The sequence below is a fragment of the Furipterus horrens genome, unplaced genomic scaffold (assembly GCF_987537825.1).
Source record: "Furipterus horrens unplaced genomic scaffold, mFurHor1.1.pri manual_scaffold_3, whole genome shotgun sequence".
Taxonomy (NCBI): Eukaryota; Metazoa; Chordata; class Mammalia; order Chiroptera; family Furipteridae; genus Furipterus; species Furipterus horrens.
In genome coordinates this window covers 122,439,287-122,463,465 of record NW_028327173.1, presented here as the reverse complement: position 1 = coordinate 122,463,465, position 24,179 = coordinate 122,439,287, and the positions used below count along the sequence as shown (strand labels likewise).

The following is a 24,179-nucleotide window of genomic DNA, read 5'->3' as shown; positions in this document are numbered from 1 at the left end:
GTCTAGGTTCATGCTCCATCAGTTATTTAAATTAAATGATATATGCACCCCTATGTTCATAGCGGCACTATTTACAATCACCAAAATTTGGAAGCAGCCCAAGTGTCCATCAGTAAATGAGTGGATAAAAAAGTTGTGGTACATTTACATAATGGAATACTACTCAGACATAAAAAAGAAGGAAATCTTACCTTTCGCAACAGCACAAATGGACCTAGAGGATATTATGCTAAGTGAAATAGGCCAGTCAGAGAAAGACAAACACCAAATGATTTTACTTACTTACTTACTTATGTTGTACAACGTGCTTAACCTTATCCTCTTCCTCTGAATCTTTTTCCAGTTATGCCATGTGATTCTCATATGCAAAATAAAAATCAAATTTACAAAATGCTTTGAGAATCCTGAGCAAAAGGAGACTTTCTTTCTTGACTATTTTAGTTCATTAATCATTATAAGGAATGGAGAATGTGCTGAGGTCTGAGGGAGTTGTGGTTGTGATCAGGAGATTATGGTAATGATGACCATAACTGTTATCTCCATTATTTCATTACGACCTTCTGGCTGTGAAGTTATAGTGAAGCAACTCCAAAGGAGTGATTATTAGCATTCAGATGAGAGAGCATCAAGTTGCACTGGATATTTAAAGCCACAATAAAAAGAATGAAATGGAGGACTAATGACTTGGAAAAAAATCAAATGACAAATATGACTATAAAGGGAGACTGTAGGGTCTACATTTAATATATCAAAACAATATTTAGCCTAGGTATAAAAATATCATAGCTCAACATTAAAGAATAACTCAAATAAATGTAGTGTTTTATTTGTTTCCCAAAAACTATATAAAACTAGAAAAATAAATGTTGACCAGCAGTTCACATTTTGCAAAGAACTCTCTAGGAATAGGAAAAACTTTTTTCTTTTCTTTTCTTTTTTCTTCCTTTCTTTCTCTTTCTTCCTCTTGCTTTTTCCCTTCCTGCCTTCCTTCCTTCCTTCCTTCCTTCTTTTCCTTCTTATTCTTCTCCTCCTTCTCCTTCTTCTCTTTTCAAAAATAATAGAGAAGAAAAACCATTATTTAAGAACTCAATTTTGTCCTGGCTGGTGTGGCTCAGTGGATTGAGTGCTGGCCTGTGAACCAAAGAGTCGCCAGTTTGATTCCCAGTCAGGGCACATGCCTGGGTTGTGAGCCAGGTCCCCAGTTGGAGGCATGAAGAAACAACCATGGATTGATGTTTCTCTCCCTCTCTTTCTGCCTCCCTTCCCTTCTCTATATAAATAAATAAATAAAATCCTAAAAATAAAAGAACTCAATTTCACTTAATTATTTTTCATTTTAGTAATACATAATACATTTTTTTTTAGTACTAGGAATGATATTTTTAACAAAAGTCACATCTACTTATTTCCATTTACTATCATATTTTATCACTAGTTGAAGATTTCATCTGAGTTAGGAAAAATATATATTTTAATATTATGTACAGTAAGTTAAAACTCAAATAATATTCTTAAAAATCAAAGATTAGTGATAACATGACTGTAAATAGTTTGATTCTGAATCTTTGTTTCAGTTGCTTGTCCCCAACACTGTTTTATTATTTTACAAAAATGACTAATTTTAGGTAGCATATATCCAATTGTGTACCCTTTAATTAATATCTTGCTTGAAAGGATTGTATTCAATTTATTTCATTACTGGAATAATTCACTATATGTAAATCAACATCCCTAAACAAGCAATATTGATTAAGAATTCTTTTCACAATAGAGATATGAGAAAATGTTCCCTTAAAATATTTTTCTTTTAAGTTGGGATTTACCTTTTTTGTGAAACACGTATGAGTCATGTCCATATTGGCCAGGAAAGCCCAGTCTTTGTTCTTCAGGATAGAATAGTATTTGTCCTTTTTTATAGTATAAATAAATAATCCCACAGTCAGCAATTTTTTGGCATGAAAATAAGATGTTGAGAAGTTATTTTACTTATTAAGAGAGATATTTGACATCACCTGGTTTTTTATATTTATTAAGCAAACTTCTTATAGGAGGTGATTTTTTACAAAGCCACTTGAATCCTAGGTTATCATTAAAAAATACACTAAATTTCATAATTGTATAACTATTTTTAGTTTATTTACTCTTTATTTGAAAAATAATTAAATTAAAAACTTCCCCAAGTTTTCTAGATTCAAGTTTCCAGAACTTATTTTCCACCTCAGTGCCCAGAGTAAAAGAAAATAATTAATCATAGTTGTAAATGAAAGGAAGTATTAGCATAACTTATGGAAAAATATGAAATACTATATATAAGAAACCTACAGCCAACAACATACTCAACAGGCAAAAACTAAAAGGCTTTCCCTTAAGATCAGGAACAAGACAAGGGTATCTGTTTTCACCACTCTTTTCTTGTTTTTATTCCCCTTATACCCCCTCCCTCCAGCAACCACCATGCTGTTGTCCACGTCCATGAGTCCTTTCTCATTTTTGCTCAATTCCTCTACCCACTAACCTCCCCCAATAGTTGCTGTCTGTCTCTGCACTGCTTTATTTTCAATTCATATTGATGTATATTGATTCCTATAGAATTTACAGTTGAGTACAGATTGGTCACAAAGATAAAAATGTATGCCAGCTACTTTTCTGCATGTTCTCTCCCATTAAAAAAAAAAATTCCTGCATTCTTCTGGGCATCATCTTCTATGTTGACTGTTGTGAGTCACAGAAGCAGCAGCTGAGAGCTGTTCTGAGGCCTCCAGGTCTGTATGGATCTCCATAGGAGCTCTGGGGCCATGATACTCCTCCAGAGCACCTGAACAGGATGCTTTGCTCAGGGATCTACACAGACTCACTCCCTCTGAGCTCCAGCACCAGGGTAGCAGCTTGAAAGTCACCTTGTTCTCAATGGTCATTAATTCATCTTCAATTATTATCCTTCAGTGTCCTTTCCAGGGTATCACTCTTCCTGCACCTCCACATGTTCACCAGCCTGGAAGCTCTGCTTTCACCACTCTTATTCAATATAGTACTGGAGGTTCTAGCCACAGTGATCAGACAAGAAAAAGAAATAAAAGGCACCCAAACTGGAAAGGAGGAAGTAAAACTGTCATCATTTGCAGATGACATGATAGTGTACATAGAAAACCCTATAGGCTCCACCCAAAGACCTACTCAACCTAATATGTAAATTTGGCAAAGTAGTGGGATATAAAGTCCATATTCAGAAATTGATGGCATTTTTGTACATCAACAATGAATTATCAGAAAGAGAAACTAGGGGAAAAAATCCCATTTACTATAGCAATAAAAAATAAAGTACCTAGGTTATAAATTTAACGAAGGAGGTAAAAGACCTATAGAGGACCCTAGTGCACTGTTGGTGGGAATGCAGACAGGTGTAGCCACTGTAAAAAATAGTATGGATTTTACTCAAAAAATTAAAAATGGAACTGCCTTTTGACCCAGTGATCCCTCTGCTGGGAACATATCCTAAGAATCCTGAAACACCAATTCAGAAGAACCTATGCACACCTATATTCATAGCAGCACTATTTACAATAGCCAAGTGCTGGAAACAGCCTAACTGCCATCAGTAAATGAGTGGATCACAAAATTGTGGTACATTTACACAATGGAATACTATGCAGCAGAAAGAAAGAAGGAATGAATTTCCACCTTTTGAGACAGCATGGATGAAACTAGAGAATATTATGCTAAGTGAAATAAGCCAGTTGGTGAAAGACAAATACCATATGATCTCAGTTATATGAGGAATCTAGTGAACAAAATAAACTAATGAGCAAAATTGAACCAGAGATATGGAAACAAGGAGTATACTGACAGCAGCCAGAAGGGAGGGAGGAGGGGGATAATGATGAAAAGAAGGGAAGGGACTAGTCAAAGAACATGTATAAATGACCCATGGACATAGAAAACGGTGTGGGGATTGACTGTGGGAGCGGGGGGTGGGCTGGGCGGAGGAAGGCAAAAGGGGAAACCTGGAACACCTGTAATAAAATAACAATTAAAAAAACAATTAACGAGGCTATATATAGATCTCAATTCAAGTTTGTACAAGAAGGCTAGAGATATACTGGGCATGTGATGGTGAGTTACATGGAGGGAGTTCTTATAGGAAAGTGAGGGGGTGCTTGATGAGTGATGTGAATGGGAGAAGAGAAAATGTGTCAGTGAGTGTCAATTTTGTTGACACAGAAACAAAAGTCCCAATCCTTGGTCATAAGATATATATTGACCTTAATATCTTCTATTAATACATTTTAAGTATCCGCAGCAATGATATACCTAGAGCAAGGAAAAGACCAGGGCCTACATTAGAGAAGAATGCTTGACAGAAACGTCTATTGGACTTCAAATCTGTGTCTCTGTGAATGTACGTGCATGTGTTGGTATAATTATAATCAGTACCCCTGTCACCACCATCTCCATTGTTACCACTGTCCTCATTGACCTTTCAGTCTCAACCCCCTCCATGAAATGTGCCTGCCAGAGTCAGAGGAAAAGCAGGTGACCTGGGCTTAAACACTTGCCACCTTCACAGGTAAAAATCTCATGCCTTTGTCTGGTTTTGGTATCAGAGTAATGCTGGCTTTACAGAATGAACTGTGAAGTGTTCCCGTCACTACTACTTTTTGAAGAGTTTATGAAGGATTGGTATTAATTCTGCTCTGAATGTTTGGTAAAACTCACCAGTGTACTGTTTTTGTAACCCATTATACCTAGTGCATGATTGACATTCATAAAGGATATTGAATTGAAATTAAAAAAACACTCGTAATAAACCTCTTTGCACTAAACAATGCCATCAGAAATAATCTACAATTGTATTTAATTAAATCTTAATATACTTAAGTTTAAATCTTAACATTTGAATTTTAACCTAAGGTAGATAAAATCACTCTTGTTGCTTATTTGTCTATGATTTAATTAAAAGTCCCCCTTTTCAAGTTAACCATTTGCCACTGTCTTTGAAAGAGCTTTTTTTTTCTTTTTCTTTTTTCTTTTTTTTTGAGTGGGTCTTGACATATAAAGCTTTGGTGTTACAGTTCCTAGGCTAGTACCTAAAAAACAGAGGTTGAAATGCAGTATTTTCTAAAACTTGATTGAATTCTAGACATTCTTTGAGTTTAAATTTAAAAGAAAACCAACATTATTTTGTGGATGGGTGGAGGAATTTCCATCCATATGACATCAAGTGTTTTGACAAACACAGAACTGCAATGAAGTTATAGTTATTCATCAATAGTTGTCACTGTGTAAACCAATGTTAATTTTCTCGTTCACACAAGGCACATTTTAATTGCCTACAACCTAGTATAAGGCAGACAGATTCCCTACTTCGTAGATTTTACATCCTTGTGGGGTGACAATAAACAGATACGTATTAAAATATTAAGAGGTATAGTGAAGATAAAACAGGGTCATGCGAGTTGGTGTTTCTGAATGATTTGAGTTGTCAGAAAATGTTATTTGGGGGGGGTGAGAGCTAAGGGGATTGTCCTGAGAAGATAGAGAGAAATGGCATTCCAAGAGGAGAACCTAATATGAGGATGACGTTTTCTAGGAACAAACTAGAGACTGATCAGAGAGTAGAATCAGGAAAGAAGAAATGGCCAGTGAAGGAGCAAGCTCAAGAGAAGAAAGTGTTTCTATAAAGAAATGTGGTCATCTGTGCCAAATGCTTATGAAAAGTCCAGTAAGGTAAGGACAATCAAGTGATGGTTAAATTTGACAGGACATAGGCTGCTGTTGGCCGATCTAGCACAGTTTCAGAAAAATAGGAGGGTAAAGGCCAATTGGAGTGGGTTGAGGAAAGAAAAAAAAAAATGAAGAGGAAATGTAGAAAGCAACTTCAGTCAACATTTTTGAGAAGTTTTTCTCCAAAAGAGGTGTGAGAAATATGGCAGAAGCTGAAGAAAGAAATCAAGAGTACATGTGTATGCTAGTGGGAATAATTAAGTTTAGAGAGATAAACTGAGAAAGGAAAAGGAGGAGTATTTCAGGAAGAGAGTCCTAGGGTAGGAAGGACATGACCTTGAGGGCATGCACCCGAGTCCTGCTTTGGGTGAAAGCAGGCACAAGGCATCTTCTACAGTCAAAGGCCCGAAAAGAAGCACACACAGAAGGTGCTTTGCATCTGGGAGGAGTTATACAAATTGTGACACAGTCTTATATTAGAGCTTGGAAAATGAGCATAGAGTGGAGTATAAAGATAACCAGGCAGTACTGAATACCCAGGAAGGATTCGTGGTCATGAGTTGAAATTTGAATCAGCAGAGACACATGATTTCCTTCAGACTTGTTCAGTTGTCAATGTGAAATAAGAGATGAGATAGCAAGACTTAAGAGTCTTTTGAAGGAAAATAAAATGGAGGAAAAAAGGGCAAGTACATAGACATAATGATATAATATAAAAATATCAGCTAAATAAGGGGAAAAACGAGAGTTCATGAAAAATGAAGAATAAAGAGTGATAATTTAGGGAACTTGGTATGATCAATGGACAGCTGGATTGGGAATGAGAGAGAATGATGGGCAGGAAGGTTAAAGAACTGGACATAGAAAATTAGGGGAGCAGTACAGTTGTCAGTGATAACAAGGTCAAGGGTATACCTGTGAGACTAGGTAGCTATTGTAATATAGGGAAAAAGAACTATGGTGAAGAAGATCAAGGACCTGTGAGCCTATGTGAGGGATGAGTTGTTTTCTTTTTGTTCTTTGTTTTTACAAGAATATTGAAGTCACCAAGAAAAATGGTAACTTGGAGTAGAGAGGATGACAGAGATTCACACACTGAAATCTTCTTGGATAAAAGGAAGGAACCAGGAGGACAGTAGATGCCAGCTACAAGAAAAGTGGTCCTGTCTTACACAAACTGCAGAGACATCTGTAAGTTTCAAGAAGGAGATGTTAGACGGAAGTACAAAGAGAACAGAGACACCAACCTCACTATCAAAACCCACCGGTTATTTGTATTAATGACTAAATTATTCTCTTTATATCTAAATAAATGGTATCATGTGGATGAGACAATATCTGTTCCATCGATGGTTATAGCTAGAAAGGGGTAGGATTCATTGGAGATAAACCTCCTGTTTCATTTTTATTCTATTATGTAAAGATATTTAACCTCATCCACTCACAGAGGTACCTTAGAGAATAATTAGCTATTATACATAACATATTTAAAATTATAATAGATTTGACTCCATTATTTATTTCAAAATTTGTGTTGCATGAAATACACTTTGACATCTTAGGGTATTGCACTGGGGTGGGGGAATGGAGAACTGTATAGTGACTAGAAAATATAAGACTAGAAAAGAAGCTTTATTTTCAGGGACAATAAGATAGTGTGCTTACACTTCCCTCTTCCATCTCAGACTGCAAACAACAATTTAACACTAAAGAACAAATCTTCCTTCTGGCTGCATGAAAGCTAATAGTGCAACGTAATCAGCATATCTAGGGTACAGTTTACAGGAGCAACTTATAATCTGAACTTTTTCCAGTTCTTTTAACAAATGTATTGGCCCATTGACACCCTGTGATAGATATATTTCTATCCATCTTTTTTATTTTTATTTTTAAATAATGTATCTCACAAGGGGGATAACCAGACAACATATGGTACAACACAACTATTTGTTTTTGTTTTTTTTCATTTTGCATTCATTATACTTGAGTTACAAATGACATATGATCCGAGCCAGTAACATGTACCTGTGCTTGACAGAGGACATTTTTCATCTTTCAAGTCTGGGTTACCTTTCAGCAGTAGGTGTTGTGAATCTAAGTGAAATAAAACAAGCTTCTAAATTCACTTCTCAGGTCAACATACTTTAGAGTGTTTCATGGGACCAGAAATGAAAGGAGCAGTCTTGCCTTTGTGTTTTTCAAAATTTCTCTAAAGCTTGGAAGTCTTTAGCCTACCTTTATTTTTTATTGTATTTTTTCCATTGCCATTTGTCCCCCTTAAACCCTCCTTCCCTCTGCAATCACCATCTGTTGTAAATGACCACAAGTCTTTTTTCCTTTTTATTTGATCCCTCCACCCCTAACCTGCCCCCCACATCTGTCATCCAGCTTTCTATCTATGTCTATTTTTGTTTATTATTTCAGTTTGTTCATTAGATTCCACATATGAGTAAAATCATATGGTATTTATCTTTCTCTGGCTTACTTCACTTAGCATAATGTTCTCCAGGTCCAGCCATGCTATTGCAAAGGGCAATATTTTTTTGTTTTTTACAGCCAAGTATTATTCCATTGTGTTAATGTCCCATAATTGTTTTATCCACTCATCTACAGATAAACGCTTGGGTTGCTTCCGTATGTTGGTGATTATAGATAATGCTGCAATGAACATAGGGGTGCTTATGTTCTTTTGAATTAGTGTTTCAGTTTCTTCAGATAAATTCGCAGAAGTGGAATCACGGAGTCATAAGGCAGTTCCATTTTTAATTTTTTGAAGTAACTCCATACTGTTTTCCACAGTGGTTGCACCAACCTGCATTCCCACCAAAAGAGCAAAAGAGTTCCCTTTTCTCCACAACCTTCCCAGCACTTGTTTGTTGATTTATTTATGATAGCCATTCTGACAGGTGTGAGCATTTTTATATGCCAACAATGAACTATCAGAAAGGGAAATTAAGAAAATCTCCTTTACGATTGCTTCAAAAAGAATGAAATATCTGGGAATAAATCTAACTAAGGATGTAAAAGGTCTGTACTTGGAAAATTATAGGACACTGAAGAAAGAAATTGAAGAAGATACAAATAAGTGGAAGCATATACTGTTTGTGGATAGGAAGAATTAACATCATTAAAATGCTATACTACCCAAAGCAATCTATAAATTCAATGTGGTTCCTATCAAGATACCAATGACATATTTCAAAAACTTACATGGAACCACAGAAGGCCCCAAATAACAACAGCGATCTTGAGATAGCTTACTTTTAGACTCTATAAGCTTGGCTAAATCAGTTTCATGTAATGTTTCTTCTTTTGATCATAGGCTTGCCCACCTTTACTGTCCTCTGCCTCACCCCTTTTATGTGCACACCTTTGATCCTGTTCAATCACAAACGTGTGACATCAAGTCCTGTACGCTCAATGAAAGTCCATACCTCCACACCTGATGCTTGGAATGCCCTTTGCTTCTTCACCCACTTGGAACAATTCAATACAGGTACACCCTTCAAGATTCGGGTAAAGCATCACTTTATTTATGTAGTCTTTCCAGTCTACCTTATTTACCTCTCTAACAGTCATTCCCTCTCCTTTCTTTCTTTATGTATTTGAACATGCATCAGTTATTGCTAGGGTGGCCACGGAGTGTATTGTCCAAACCAGGGCACCTCTGCATTGTTAATAATTACACTGGGACATCAAGAACAAACTATGACTGTCCTGACTAACTAGGGCATGTGGTCACTCATGGCATTGTATTGTGGAACTACCCACTTCCTGCAACCAGATTGTGAGGACAAGGCTGTTTTGCACCTGTACAATGGCCAATGGTAATTTAAGACTTAGTGGATATTTATTGCTTTGCTATTACCTTTCTTCTAGTAAAAGTATCATTAGGGAATCACCTTACTCCACTGTTTGTATGCTTCCAATGCACATCCAATTCATTTGGATAGAGCTGGACACATCTCCCTTTGTACCCTGTGGGTAGGGACATGACTCAGATTCCACTGGTCAAGGTAATACAAGTTACTGGCCAGCCCCCATCAGTCAGTGATTGGTTCAGATCTGCACATGGTAGTCTAATTAGAGCAAATCTTGTGGATTTTGTTTAAACTGTGGAGAAGGGGAAGCTCATTTTCCACACTGGTAGTTGTACTCTGAGCCTGGAACTGCCAGGGGACCCCTCACCTCCAAGGAATGCTACTCACAAGAATGAAGTGAATGCTAAAGAAAGCAGAGCCAAAACACAGATCCCCCATGAAACCACTGGAGCTTTTTTCTTCAATGTTGCTTGAAGCTAGATTTTTTTTCACTCCAAACTTCTGAGTTACATGAACTCATGAATTACCTTTTTGCTGAAGTCAGTTTGAATTATGTTTCTGTCCTTTGCAGAAGAACTTTTTGTCTTTTCCTGACTGATGAGGCCGGGGCCATAGAAGGTGCTCAGTGAGTCCTGAGCAGGTTGAGTGAATGGAGTAGTTACTTGTGGGCAGTCTCAGGGCCAGGAATGACCAGGTAGCTCTCCATCTGCAACTCTCTAGTTACCTCACCTTTCAGGAACATTCTGCCCTAGGGGTACTTCAGTGAGAGCTCCTGGGACAGTCAATACAGGCTCTCATTTTTGTTTCATTCCAAAGATTCAAGGATGTTACAATATACATAAATCAATAAATGTGATACTTCAAATAAACAAAATGAAAGACAAAAATCACATGATCTTATTAATAGGTGCAGAAAAAGCAATTTACAAAATCCAGCACCCAATTATGATAAAAGCTCTCAGCAAAGTGGGGATGGAGGGAGCATACCTCAACATAACAAAGGCTATATACAAAAAAACCTACAGTCAACATCATACTCAATGGGAAAAAACTAAAAGTATTTCCCTTAAGATCAGGAACAAGACAAGGATATCCATTTCACCACTCTTATTCAAAATAGCACTGGAAGTCCTAGCCACAGCAATCAGACAACAAGAAATAAAAGGTATCAAAACTGGAAAGGAGGAAGTAAAACTGATATTATTTGCAGACCTAATGAGCGAATTCAGCAAAGTAGCAGGATATAAAGCCACTATTCAGAACTGATGGCATTTTTGTATACCAACAATGAACTATCAGAAAAAAAAACAAAAAACAAAGAAAACAATCCCATTTACTATAGAAACAACAAAAAATAAAGTACTAGGAATAAATTTAACCAAGGAGGTAAAAGACCTGTATTTGGAAAACTGTAGAACATTGAAGACAGAAATTGAGGAAGATACAAATCAATGAAAGCATATATCATGTTCATGGATTCAAAGAATTAACATCATTAAAATGTCCATACTACCCAAAACAATCTATAGATTCAATGCAATTCTTATTAAGATACCAACTGCATATTTCACAAAGCTAGAACAAAAATTGCAAAAATGGATATAGAACAAAAAGGCCCCAGTCACATAGATTAAAAGAACAGAATAGAGATTACAAAAATAAACCCATGTCTTTATGGTCAATTAACATTTCACAAAGGAGAGCATACAATGGAATAAAGACATTCTCTTCAATAAATGGTGTTGGGAGAACTGGATAGGTACATGCCAAAAAAAAAAAAAAAAAAAAAAAAGAATGAAAGAAAGAAAAGAAACTAGATCACCATGTTACACCATACATAAGATAAAGTCAAAGTGGATAAAACCCTTAAATATAAGTTGTGATACCATGAAAGTCCTAGAGGAAAACATAGGCAGTAAAACTTCAGCTATCTTGTGTAGCAATATTCTTGCTGATATATCTCCTAGGGCAAGGGAAGCAAACAAAAAATGATAATAAACAAGACTATATCAAATTGAAAAGCTTCTGTAGAGCTACAGAAACCATCAGCAAAATGAAAAGAGAACCCACTGTATGGGAGATCATATTTGCCAATGATTGACTGGACAAGGGTTTAATCTCCAAACTATATAAAGAACCCGTGCAACTCAACATCAGCAAGACAAACAATCCAATTAAAAATTGGGCAAAGGACCCGAATAGACATATAGATGACCCATATACATATGAAAAAATGCTCAACATCACTAGCCATTAGAGAGATGCAAATTAAAACCACAATGAGATATCACCTCACAGATGTCAGAAAGGCCGTCATTAATAAATTAACAGACAAGTGCTAGTGAGAAAATGATGAAGAAAATAGGACCCTAATGCACTGTTGGTGGGAACACAGACTGGAGCAACCACTCTAGAAAAGTATGAAGATTCCTCACAAAATTAAAAATGGAACTGCCTTTTTACTTCATGATTCCACTTCTGGGAATATATCAAAAGAATTCTGAAACACCAATTCACAAGAATATACGGATCCCTGTGTTCACAGAAGTATTATTTACAGTAGCCATGATTTGGGAACAGTCTAAGTTCCCACCAGTAGATAAGTGGATTAAAAAACTGTTGTACATTTATACAATGGAGTACTATGCAACAGTGAAAAGGAGGAATTCTTACCTTTTGTGACAGCATAGATGGAAATAGAGTCAGTCAGTGAAAGATAAATAACCATCTGATCTCACTTACAAGAGGAATCTAATGAACAAAACCAGCTAATGAGCAAAATAGAACCAGAGGAATAGTATCATGGAATAGACTGACAGCTGTAAGAGGGGAGAGGGGTAGTAAGAAGAGGATGAAAGAAGGTGAAGGGATTAGTCATCTAACAAATATGCATGATCTGGGGACATGGACAACAGTGTGGGGATTGACTGGGAGAGTGGGAGGTGGGCTTGGGGGTGGGAAAGGAAGGGGGAAAATTGGGAAAACTGTAATAACATAAACAATATAAATAAATAAATAAATTCTTTTAAATCATTAGCTGACCAATGAGTTAACTGAGCAGAGTTACGGTTAACTCAGTACTGTTACATGACAGGGAATTAATCAAGGAAAGTAACTAAACGAACAGCAACAACAACAACCAACTATGTTGTGGCTATTGGGGAATGGATTTACAGAGCTTCTGCAGTATGTTACTTAAGACATCCAGTTTGTACCGAAATATATGAGCTATACAAAGAAACAGGAAAGCAGTCACACAAAAGAAGCTTAAAAGTACAAAGGATCCTCAATAAAATTAACTAGCTTTTATAGGAAACTATGAGGCCCAGAAGGCAGTGGGATGACTTAAGCAAAGCATTATAAAAAAAGAATACCAAGTAAAACTTCTGTATCAACCAAAACTACTCTTCAAAAAATGAAGAAATTAAGGCATTCTCAAGTAGATAAAAATTGAGAGAATTTGTTACCAGCAGATATGTCCTATAAAAAATACTAAAAGAAATCCTTCAGAATGATAATAAAAGATACTGACTAGCCAGTGACAAAACCATGCAAAGATACAATAAGCACTGAGCATTATAAATGTAACGACACGGGTACAAATGCCATTTTTTTTAGAACTTTTTATTTTCCTTATATAATTTTAAAATAATGCATAATAAAGCAATGGTTATAAAACTGTGATTGGCTTATGGTCCCATATATAAAGATGTAATTTAATTGGCAATAACAGCACAAAGAAGGAGGTAGTCAGCAGACCTTTACTTAAACTGACCACATCTCCAAGAGAGGTTGTAACAGTTATATTGGAGCAAAATTGTTTTCTACTATTGAAATTAGTTGGTATTTATTCTAATTATACAGTCTTTAAATTAAGAGGTTAATTGTAATCCCCATCTCAGCCAATTAGAAAAACACTTTATGAAAGCAAAAGAAACAGTAAGAAAATTAAAATGGTATTCTATCAAATATTTAATACAAAAAAATGGTAATGGAGGAACAAAAAGGAAATAAAATATGGAGAAAGCAACTAGGAAAGAGTAGATGTAACTTCTATCTTATCAGTAAATACATTAACAGCAAATGTATTTAACATCCATTCAGAAGGAAGAGATTGGAGAATGGATTTAAAAAAATAATCTGACCATACACCACTTACAAGAGACACTTTAGATTCAAATACACAAATGTTTGAATGATTGGTTGCAAAAAGTTTGATGCAAAAAAATATACTAAAAAAAAAAAAATCATAAGACAGCTGAAATTGTTATACCAACATAATGCAAAATAGACTTTAAAACTAAAAAGGGTTACTAAAGAGGGACATTTTATAAGGACAAAATGATGTATCAGGAGATATAATAATTATAAACAAATATGCACCTAACAACGGAGCTTCAAAATACATTTTTTAAAAACTGGCAGAACTAAAGGTAGAGATAGATAATTCAGCATTAAAAGTTAGTGACCTTGGTAGCCATTTTCAATAAAGTCTTAAATAACTAAGGAAAAGATCAAACTGCAGTAATACTTAAAAAACTATAACAAAACTAGTCCTAACAGACTTCTATAGAACCCTCTACCCAACAACTGCAGAATATACAATCCTTCCCAAGCACTGTGGAACATTTTCCAGGATAGATCATATGCTAGGCTCCAAGACAGACCATGAAACAAGACTCAGTAAGTTAAAAAGGTTGAAGCCATACCAAGTATATTGCTAACCATAGCAATATCACATTAAAAATAGAAGGAATTTATTTATAGTTATAAATACTGTATTAATAAAGAAAAATCTTAAATCAATAATCTAACTTTCAACTCTGGAAAATCTGAAAAAACAAAAACAAAAAATTCCCTAGTAAACCCCAAACACGGGTAAGGATAGAAATAATAAAGATTAAATAAGAAATAAATGAAAGAAATAGAATAGGGAAAAATCAACAAATCCAAAAGCTAGTTCTTTGAATAGGTCAACAAAATTGGCAGGCCTTTAGTTAGACTGACCCCATTCCTTAAAGAATAAATACTCAAATTACTAAAATTAGAAATAAAAGAGAAGATATCATTATCAATTGTATGAAAATTAAATAAAGAAGTATATGGAAATATTATGAATACTGGTATGCCAACAAATTGAATAACCTGGAACTAATCATTAAAGTATTCAGGCATGGGGGGCATTAGGTCAAAATTTTACTCAAATAATTTAGGGAAAAAATGTTATTTCTATTGTACTCATAACTTCTTTATAAATAAAATTATTTTTAAAGATAGAAAAGAAAAAGAATGATACCATGTCATGCTACTATTCACAGCAAGGCGTATTATTGTAAGAAAGAAGGAATCTCAAAGTTCAGCAATAATGGTTTACTTTTAATCAGTGGCAAAATTCATTAATACACAGGTTTTAACACATATATGTGCACATACACATAAATGCCTGAATTTGTGTTTGCAGATATAGAGCAATGTCAGAATCCTCTGAAAGGCTAAGGTACAACTTGGTGTAGATGGCATAAATGAAGTGGAGGTCATTGGGAGTGAGGAAGTCAAGGAACTGAAATGCACAGGCATTAGAAGAGTCACACATGAGGACTTTGAGATTTTCTAAGATGATGGCAGCACTTGGGCTTGAGAGAGAGACTGTTAAGTTAGGTTCCAAGCCTTTTTTTTTTTTTTTTGTAAGGAAATAACTGAATAAATGCTGTGAGATGACTGTGAGGGCAGAAGGTTTTAAGTAAGAAAGGAATGAACCTCAAAGAGGTTGGAAAAATAATAAAGTGGAAGTAGAGCAGTAGTACAGAGGAAGGACACTGACCATAACCTTAAATAGGTCTTAAGCATCATGCTTGGCTGGCCTGATTCTGCTACAGATTCCAAATGTCATGGAAGACTTCATAGCCAGAAATAGAGGAAATTATATGAAGATATGAAATAATCATCCATAATTCTTTACCAATCTACTTACAAGGGAAAGTAATAGGGGAAAATAATCAAGTAATTGAGCTGAACTTATTTATTCTTCACGTTTGTTTGTGAAATAATTTTATTTAAAATTCCTTTGAATGTTGTTAATTCTAATTCATTTGTGATTTTATTTAAGTGCAATTATTTAAACAACTCTTTAACATATAAAGAGTTTAGACAACATTTTAACATGTGTAACTTTATTCCTTTCACGTTATAATACCATACCGATTTATATACACAAGGATTGGCAAAGGTAGATTAATAATAATAATAGAATAATAAAAATACAATAATTGTTTCATGTACTTACAACTGTAAGCCTACTTTTGCCCACCCCTGAATATATTTTATACATTGCACACTTAAGAATATCAAAATGATTTTCTGAAAATATAGTGTAAACTTCCTGTTTTTATTCTTTATGGTTGCTAAGCTTGTTTCTTTTTCTGTCTCCATTCACCAACCCCCACACACTTAGTTTTAAAGACTTGGCATGCTGTTAGAAGAGAGCTATTTTCTAGGGAATCTCAGTTTCACTAGGTAGTGATTATTATTATGTCTTGATTGTTTTTCAGGGGTATGCTTCGTCAAGAGTACTTGCGAATACCCCATGTCATAACAAGATGATAGATATTTCTATTTTGCATTTATTCTTATATTATTACTTTTTATGGAAAGCTGTTTGCCATGCTTTTGCCCATGTAGACACTAGTTAAATTAAAAACATTCCAAGATGAGCATGGATGGTAACTGCACATGCTTTTATTAAAGTGGGAAGGAAATGGTCTGGAATTCAAGTTTTTTCATGGATTAAACAGTGCACACAAACCTAGCAACTTTGGAGGAAATCCCAGCTTACTGTTGCTTTAATGCACCCAGAAGATTTCAAATCAATACTTAGCATTAATGTTTTAATTGAAAATTAACATTGCCATAATTGGAAGTGAGCATCAGCATCCCGATATCTAGGCGAGGACTATTTAGTTGGGAAGGTCATTACTCTGGAGAGCACAAACATTGGAAGAGAAAAACAAATCATTCGTTTCCTCCAGCAGGGACACAAAGTAAACACTTGAATTGGTGGTCAACTATAATTTGCTTCTAGAGCCAGCAACTCTGGCAACACTACAGCTTGGATTTATAGCAGAACACACATGTAGCAGTGACTTTGAAAACAAAGTATAAAAGAACCAAGGAAAGAGAAAAAGTTACTAGTTCTTAAAATTCTGCTCCTCATCACAAGGACTTCAAGCTTTCTCCTCAACCTAAAAGCAGGCATACTCTCTTTGCTATGCCCAGCGTGCCCATGAGCAGCTCTTCCTAAAAATTTACTCCTCCAGGAAACAAATAATATTTGAGTCTGGGATATCAACAATCCTTTATTTTTTGCCTGGGAATTTTAAACCAATGGACTCCCAGTTTGAACAGAGTAGGCAGAGTTTTTATTTCCATCAAGGTAAAAATAAAAATTTTAAAAATTGTATTAATTTTTGTTCGCTTCCAATGTCTTAAAAGGTTCAATCACTTCTTCAAATCCCCCAGGATAAACAAGAAAATACCTCTCCCCAGTAGAATCCCGGCCCCAGTACCACCCTAAGGCACTTCCACCTTTTCTGTATTAGACAAGGAGCAGTCAGGTCAGATGTAGCTCCTTGGTGGAGAAGAGGGAATTTTGGAGAAGGGAACTTATGTAGGAATCGTCGGTTCCACAGGTAAGCTCCTCTCTTCCTCTTCCCTTTTCACTGAAAGTGAAAAACTGCCCGGTAAGTGCTTACTGTCCCGGTTTCCTATGTGTCTCCGGAGTCCAAAGAGGACCCAGTCAGTGAGGCTGTCTCGGCTCCGTCCCGCAGACCGCGACCTTCACCCCATTGTCTGCATAATGTGCGGAATTGGAGCGCAGAGCAGTGGCCTCAGCATCACTCCCCACACCTGGAGAGGCCAAAGATCCCTTTCGTGGCCGGGAGGAAGGGCTTTTGTGAAAACAGAGTTTGAAAAGCCCCAGTACTGTCATGGTCAAGATCACCAACACTACTACTGCTATGCTCACAAGTATGAAGACCACGGTGGAGGAGGAGCCCAAAGCCTGGGGAATGTCAGAGGAAGACGTGGAATTAGGCATGGGAATCACGTTTCCTGAAGAAGTGATGGAGGCCTTTGAGTTGGCTTGAGGGGACATTTGAAGGGTAGGCATCGTGCTCTGTGCTTCCCATCCAGGAATCTCGGGAATATATGTTGCTGAACTGCCTTGTTCAGGGACATGGGGTATCTCTCCTTGTTTCTCATAGACTGTGGGTGACCATGTTATCCTCGGCATGGGGCTGGCTGTAGTGGCCGGCGGGTGCCTGGTAGGCACCTGGGTTCCCCCAGGGTTCGGTTGTCCTCCATTGGTTACACAAGAGCGTCCGTCTTTCCCCAGCACGAAGCCCGCAGCACACTCGCAGGCAAAGCCTTCCAAGTCGTCTAGGCAATCAGAGAGCTCCGCGCATTTGCCAGAACGGAGGTACCTCCCAGAGCAGGGACAGAGCACGGCCCCGGGGGGTATCCCGTCCCAGCGAATGCCAACTTCGTCCACGATGCAGGTAGTTGTGACGGACTGCTGCCCGGGGCAGTGCGCACTCACCTTGGTCCCGGGGGGAATGAAGTCCAGCGCCGCGATGTACATCTGGAAGGGCGCGCGGTAGCTCAAGTTAGAGGCGGCCCCGGGGCGCGGTGCGGGACACAAGCCCTCAAACTGGTACTTGCACAGGTAGCCATTGGCGCGCATGTGGCAGCGCATCTCCTTCCAGCCCGTGGGCTCGACTCCCCCGGTGGCCTGGAGTCCAACGCAACTCCGCACAGTGCAGGAGCGTTGGGGCTCCTGCACCCAAGGCAGAGTGTCGTTTTCTGACCCGCCGACGTCGGGGGACAACCAGGAGAAACCCCGCAACGGCTCGTCCTTCAGGGTGCAGTGGGATCGCCTGCGCTCCAGAGCCACCCAGAACAGAAAGTCTTTGGATCCCCCTCCCGGCCCTGGGCCTGCGCGTAGGAGAGCGAGCACCGCGCGGAGCTCGGCGCCCCCGCGCACAGTACTGAGCGCCCCGCCGCGCAGGTTGCAGGCCTCCTCGGCCGCCTGCCGCTTGAAAGTCGCATGGTGCAGGCTGTAGCAGGCCCCCGAGGCGGAGCAGCCCGCGCGGTCCGCGGTGGGGTGCTCGCCACGGCCCGGCCGGGGCCAGAAGGCCTGCCAGAGCAGGCACAGGGCAAGCGCCGGCCTCATCTTGGAGGCCCGGCGCGCACAGCTGCTCCCAGCTTGGATCTGTCCCGCCCAGGGGCACGGAGCTCTCCTAGAGCTCGGTCACCGCCCTCTACAGCTGGTTCTATCCTTACTTACCCCGCCCCCCTCCCGCCTCAACCTCTAAGAATCCCCACCAGAGTCCTCTGACGGCAAACAGCCTCCCTTAGGCCGCAACAGGAAATGTGTTGGGAGCTCTGCCAGGCCCGGTGCAGCCCTAATTTATTCTGGGGTCAAGAGCACAGTTGGCGCTGGAGCCCTGGCCAAACACCCTGTTGACAGCAGGAGAGAAAGAAAGTTGCTACTGGGGTGAAGTGTATCGTTTTCCTCGTTTAGGCAGTTTTAGGACCCCAGATTCCCAAACAATTTGGGGAACTCTAACAGGAAGAGCTGGAGAAGAGGAACTTGCTCACGGCCCACACCCGCCCATTGTGCCTCATCCGGAGCGGTGGCATTGGCCTCACAACTTGTAGTGGCTCCAGCTTTCATCAGGGCTGCGACTCTGGAGAGAAAAAATCTTGTGAGAAATATAAGCATCTCCCTTGGCCATCAGAGGCATCACTATTTAACTGCTGGTCTCTTCCTGGGCTCTGCTTTTCTGTTCTATCAAAAGAGACTTAGGAGTGTGTCACTAGTCTGTTCCTGATACAGTCTTTCCTATAAATCACCAGGGTAGCTGCCTCGCTAGCTGTCTGATGGCCAGCCCCGCACAAAGTAATAGACAAGAGTCACACAGTAACACAGTAACTATGCTGTTCACTCAGCTTTTATTGAATGCAGGTTGACTCAAAGTAGAACATCAAAGTACTTTAATATCCTACTCACGCTCTAACAATCTAAGAGAATTATAACACACACGCAGCAATCAATGGGCAATAACAAACCTGAGTCCCAGAGTCTCAATCTGTGGGGCCAGGAGACAGCACGGTGGGCAAAGAAGTCATCAGCATCTTGCAAGGAAGAATCTCCAGGATCCAGGTAGGCAGCAGGGCAGACAGCAGCCGATGCCAAGGGAGATCAGCGTGGCATGGAGCAGTATCTTGGCATGTGGAGCTCAGCTGTCTCAGCAGTGGTCTGGGACCTGCCTCAGTTATATCTTGAAAGTGGTGTACTCCACCCTTTTAGGACTTTTGACAGGTGTCTTGGCACCCCTGATGGCAAGTGGGGAATTTCCTCAGGAGTTTACCTATGGGTGGTCCTGTTCTGCAGACATGGCTGTTCTGATCACATGTGAAGATATCTTGCTTAGGTGTATCCCCTTGCCAGATGTGTCTAGCTTGACTCAGGTAGTTTCCTTCCTGAACCGAAGTGTCACGGCTGACTGGTAGCCATCTTTGTTGACATAAGTGACTCCACTTTGTTTTATATACTTTATGCTCTCTGGACTGGTCCAATGCCATTTTATTGGTCCCGCTCTCCACAGAGTATTAATTACTAGTAAAAGAATTAGAGTTCTTTTGGGCATTTTAAGTGGGAAGTTCTGCTTCTTGGGTCAGCACTTGCCTTAAACATTTATTTTTTGCTTCCATTTGTTTCTCTTTGAAATAGCCTTTGTTGCTTCATTTAGGAAAGAAAAAATGTATCTCTAGGGCCAAATGAAAAATAATGGCCATAGATCTTATCCCATTATATTGGTTCATAACTTCTTCAAGCTTATAGATTATATATAAATGCATTTGTGGCCTTGTTAATGTTTGAGAACAACTCCACCATGTATAATTCTATCCTTGAACTATTTTAGTATTTTCTTCTGTGATTAAGTGTTAATATTTGCAGCAGTAAGTTGTAAAAGTCCTCTTTAAGGGACACTAGAGTTTAATATCCTTAAGAAGTTAATATATATATAACATCATAATGCATATTGTATATTGTAAAAAAGAAGTACCTTGCAATTTAAAAGACAGGGGAATTAATTTCTTCAGAGTTTCAATGTGTTTTTTGTTTAAATAGAAACACTTCAACTCAATTGGAAGTGGGGAGGAATTAAATATAAGTGAAGAAAGGGAAGGTTAAGCACTGCACTGTCTGTGAAAAAATTGTCTGGTTAGCAACTTTGGCAGTTCTACATCATTTTGAGAAATATATGTCTATATTGGCTGTCAGTGAGCAAATGTTATAATCAGAAATGCACAGTTTCAACTAAGCTCTCTTAAACATGCATGATGTTTTTTAATACCTATATTCAGAATGAAAGTTACCATTCCATGAATAATACATACCACACTTTAAAACTCTGTTCAGGTTACAGAGGTAGGGTAGGAAGGAAGGTTTCAGGACCACTTTTGTCTACTCCCACCTCATTTTAGCCACTAGTCTCACTCTTCTACTCTTGGAAATTCTATGTATCTTAACAAAGAATAGTAAACACCATGAATCATCATCACACTTACCTTGCTTTTGCTGACTGAGGCGTTTTTCAGAAGGATTTCTCTCCTATTCTTGCTGTTTCCCAATTTAAAGGACATTCATTAGTCCTTTATTTCAGATGTCCAAGATTAACCTGAAACATGACTTTGCATTTAAATCAAGTAACTAATGCCTTATGAAAAAGGAACATGAAAATTCAGAAATCTAATTGAATGGCTTTTTAAAACCCGTAATCACTTGGGCCAATTCTGTATGCCTTTGCAATCTAATGACTGTGTGTTTGTAAATGTGTTCATATAACACTGTATATTTTTTAAAAATAAAAAGTTTATAAACCTAAGTATTCAATATTCAATAGAAACCCTTTAGATATTTTTAAATCACTTGGGATGAGACGAGGTTTCTAGAGTAAGGAAGAATGAATGACTGGAGAGCTTATAGTGACTACATAATCTCACATCCAGGCATTCTGCCTAGGGTGATAGGGTATTAGAAGAGAACATTGTTGGGATAAAAACTACATATCACAGTCTTAACCATGCCTACAATGAATGATATGAGAGAAGAATTAGAAAAAAAAGTATCTCAAAGTAAGGCATATAATTTTGTGATTATTTTATATTGATCTACATACCACTAAAGTGAGATCAAAGGAATAATGAACATAAGATTCTGGGTGATGGATCCTTTGGATGGGAGGGAGGAGGGGGATGGGTTGGTGGGTGAGCCAGGGGTTGGATATGGACTGTTGTTAGAATCTTAGCTTTTCTTTTGTATAGTGGATTTACAGATGATTATTCCACTATGAAAAATAAATAATTAAGTAATTTTAAAAATGAATAAACGTGGTTATATCTAAACAAATGATGAGAATGACACAAACCAAAAATTATAATTAATCTGATTCTGAGCAGCTGATCACCATGTAACATAAAAATAAAATCAAGATGCTAGTTACATTTTTATAAGATATTGTAGATATACGGTGTATATTTCTTTATTCCTCACAGTCTTTTGCAGATAAAAGCATTTCTAAATTTTAACCAATTATTAACCTGAAAAAAACACAGTAAATAAAATATTTCCTTATATTTCTGGACTTTTCAGGCAATCTGTGTATTATTGGTAAGAATCATATGTTTTGGTATTTATTTGTTCATTCATTTATACAAGGCTACCCAAGGAACATACAAAGAAGTATATGAGAGAGTACATAAAGGAATACATTTAGTCTAACATTTTAAATTTGATTATTACTTCAAAGTATCAGAAATAGAAATGGAGATACAATTTTAATAATAATATTCCATGTAATCTCATAAATTTATAAATTGTGGGTCCTCTCTGAATAGCATCTATCATTATTGAAAGAAAACAACACCTGGATCTTCACATATTTCTGAGTTCACTTAACACATATAAAAATACTTAAGAGGAAATTGAAAAAGAGACAGCATTCCAATGGAAGAGAATGCCGCTCAGAAGCTAATCTGTAGAGACTAAGCATTGTGAAGATTTGTAGCCTTTTAGAGCTGTTTTGGACCATAACAAAATGATCAGTGATCTATGTTTTTATATTTTTAACTAAGAAAATTTTAAATTCTATTTCTCAGTGTCTATGAAGTGCTTAATGAATGATAAAATCTGGTAATTTTATTTGCTAAAACCACAACTTGTAGTTGTCATTATATACATGTCCTAATGAGAATATATAGTTTGACTCTTAACCCAACAGATCACATGGGCTCATAACCTAACAAATTCATACACATCTGAATAAAGACTTATTTTAGATGGAATTATATTTAAGACATACACATACATACATAGACAGTCAGTCATTTCAGAATGCATGTCACAATGATAGGTATTCTTCTGGTTTAGTGAACAACATGACTAACGGAAGTAAGAAACTAAAATAAAAAAACATTAAACTTTCAGCTTGTTCATCAAAGTGCTCTCTAAACAGAGGCAGTGGTGACCATATTCCATGTACACTGGACATAATATAAAACATTATTCTTTGGTGGCCATTACAGAATTAGTATCCTTTTCCATTGCCAAGTTTATAATCAAGAAATAATGAAAGAATGACTCATGCACACTAAAGGGTTGTTATAATCCAAATGCCTAACAAGTTCTAAAACATAAATGTTTATCTTACTACTCAGATATTTTATTCAAAATTGTGTACAGAGCTGGTTTATGAGCCACACTAAATAACCAGTCCCATTACTTAAAGTCACATGGTTACACACACACACACACTCTCACCCAGTCTTTTTTAGTTTTTTGACAGATGACAATGAAAGTTAAATTTGTAAAGTTAGTTAACATCATCCAGCAAACAAATCACAGCTGTGTGAAGGTGGGGGCATGGTGAGTGGGTTGCAGACTTTCTCCTTTGTTAAAGTTTGGCATCTATTTGATCTATGGTATCAGATGCACAGATCTTGGAGTTCTTCAGGGCCTTGTTCTGGATCCTCTTATCTTCCCACTGAATAGTCTCTTCCTCATGATCTCATGTCATATTGTCCTATAGTTTTGGATATTATCTGCATGTCAGTGATGCCCAAACTTATATCCATATTTTATTCTTCTTGACTGAGCTCTAAATTCATATATCCACTAACTACTTAATATTTCCACTCTGATATCTCATAGGTATTTCAAATTCTCATCTCCTGTATAGAACTTTGGTTTTTCCTCCTGAGCCAGCTTGTCATCTTGCCTTTACCATTTTAATAAATAGTACATTTATGTCCCAAGATGCACCTCCAGCTTCTTCACCTGTTACACTGGTCAGGTTTTTTCAATTGTAATTGACAGAAATTTAACTCAAGGTAGCTAATGCAAAGGGGAATTATTTGATCAGTATAACTTTGGAAAATTCTGGAGTAGTTCCAGTAGTTAAATGGTGTACTTCCAAAAAGCACTATGGCCAGGAGACTTTTGTCACACCCGGATTTGTCTCAATTTCTCCCCGCTTTCTCTTTTCTCTTCATGGTTGCATCCTCTCCTGCTTCCTC

At 37.6% G+C, this 24,179-nt stretch overlaps 1 protein-coding gene across 1 annotated transcript; it reads right to left on the bottom strand.

The window, feature by feature from the left end:
- Positions 1 to 15,678: 15,678 nt before the first annotated feature.
- Positions 15,679 to 18,849, bottom strand: CLEC14A (C-type lectin domain containing 14A). Its single transcript, XM_090271839.1, has one exon. The coding sequence runs from the start codon at positions 18,766 to 18,768 to the stop codon at positions 17,335 to 17,337; it is 1,434 nt and encodes a 477-aa protein (XP_090127965.1). The 5' UTR covers positions 18,769 to 18,849; the 3' UTR covers positions 15,679 to 17,334.
- Positions 18,850 to 24,179: the final 5,330 nt, after the last annotated feature.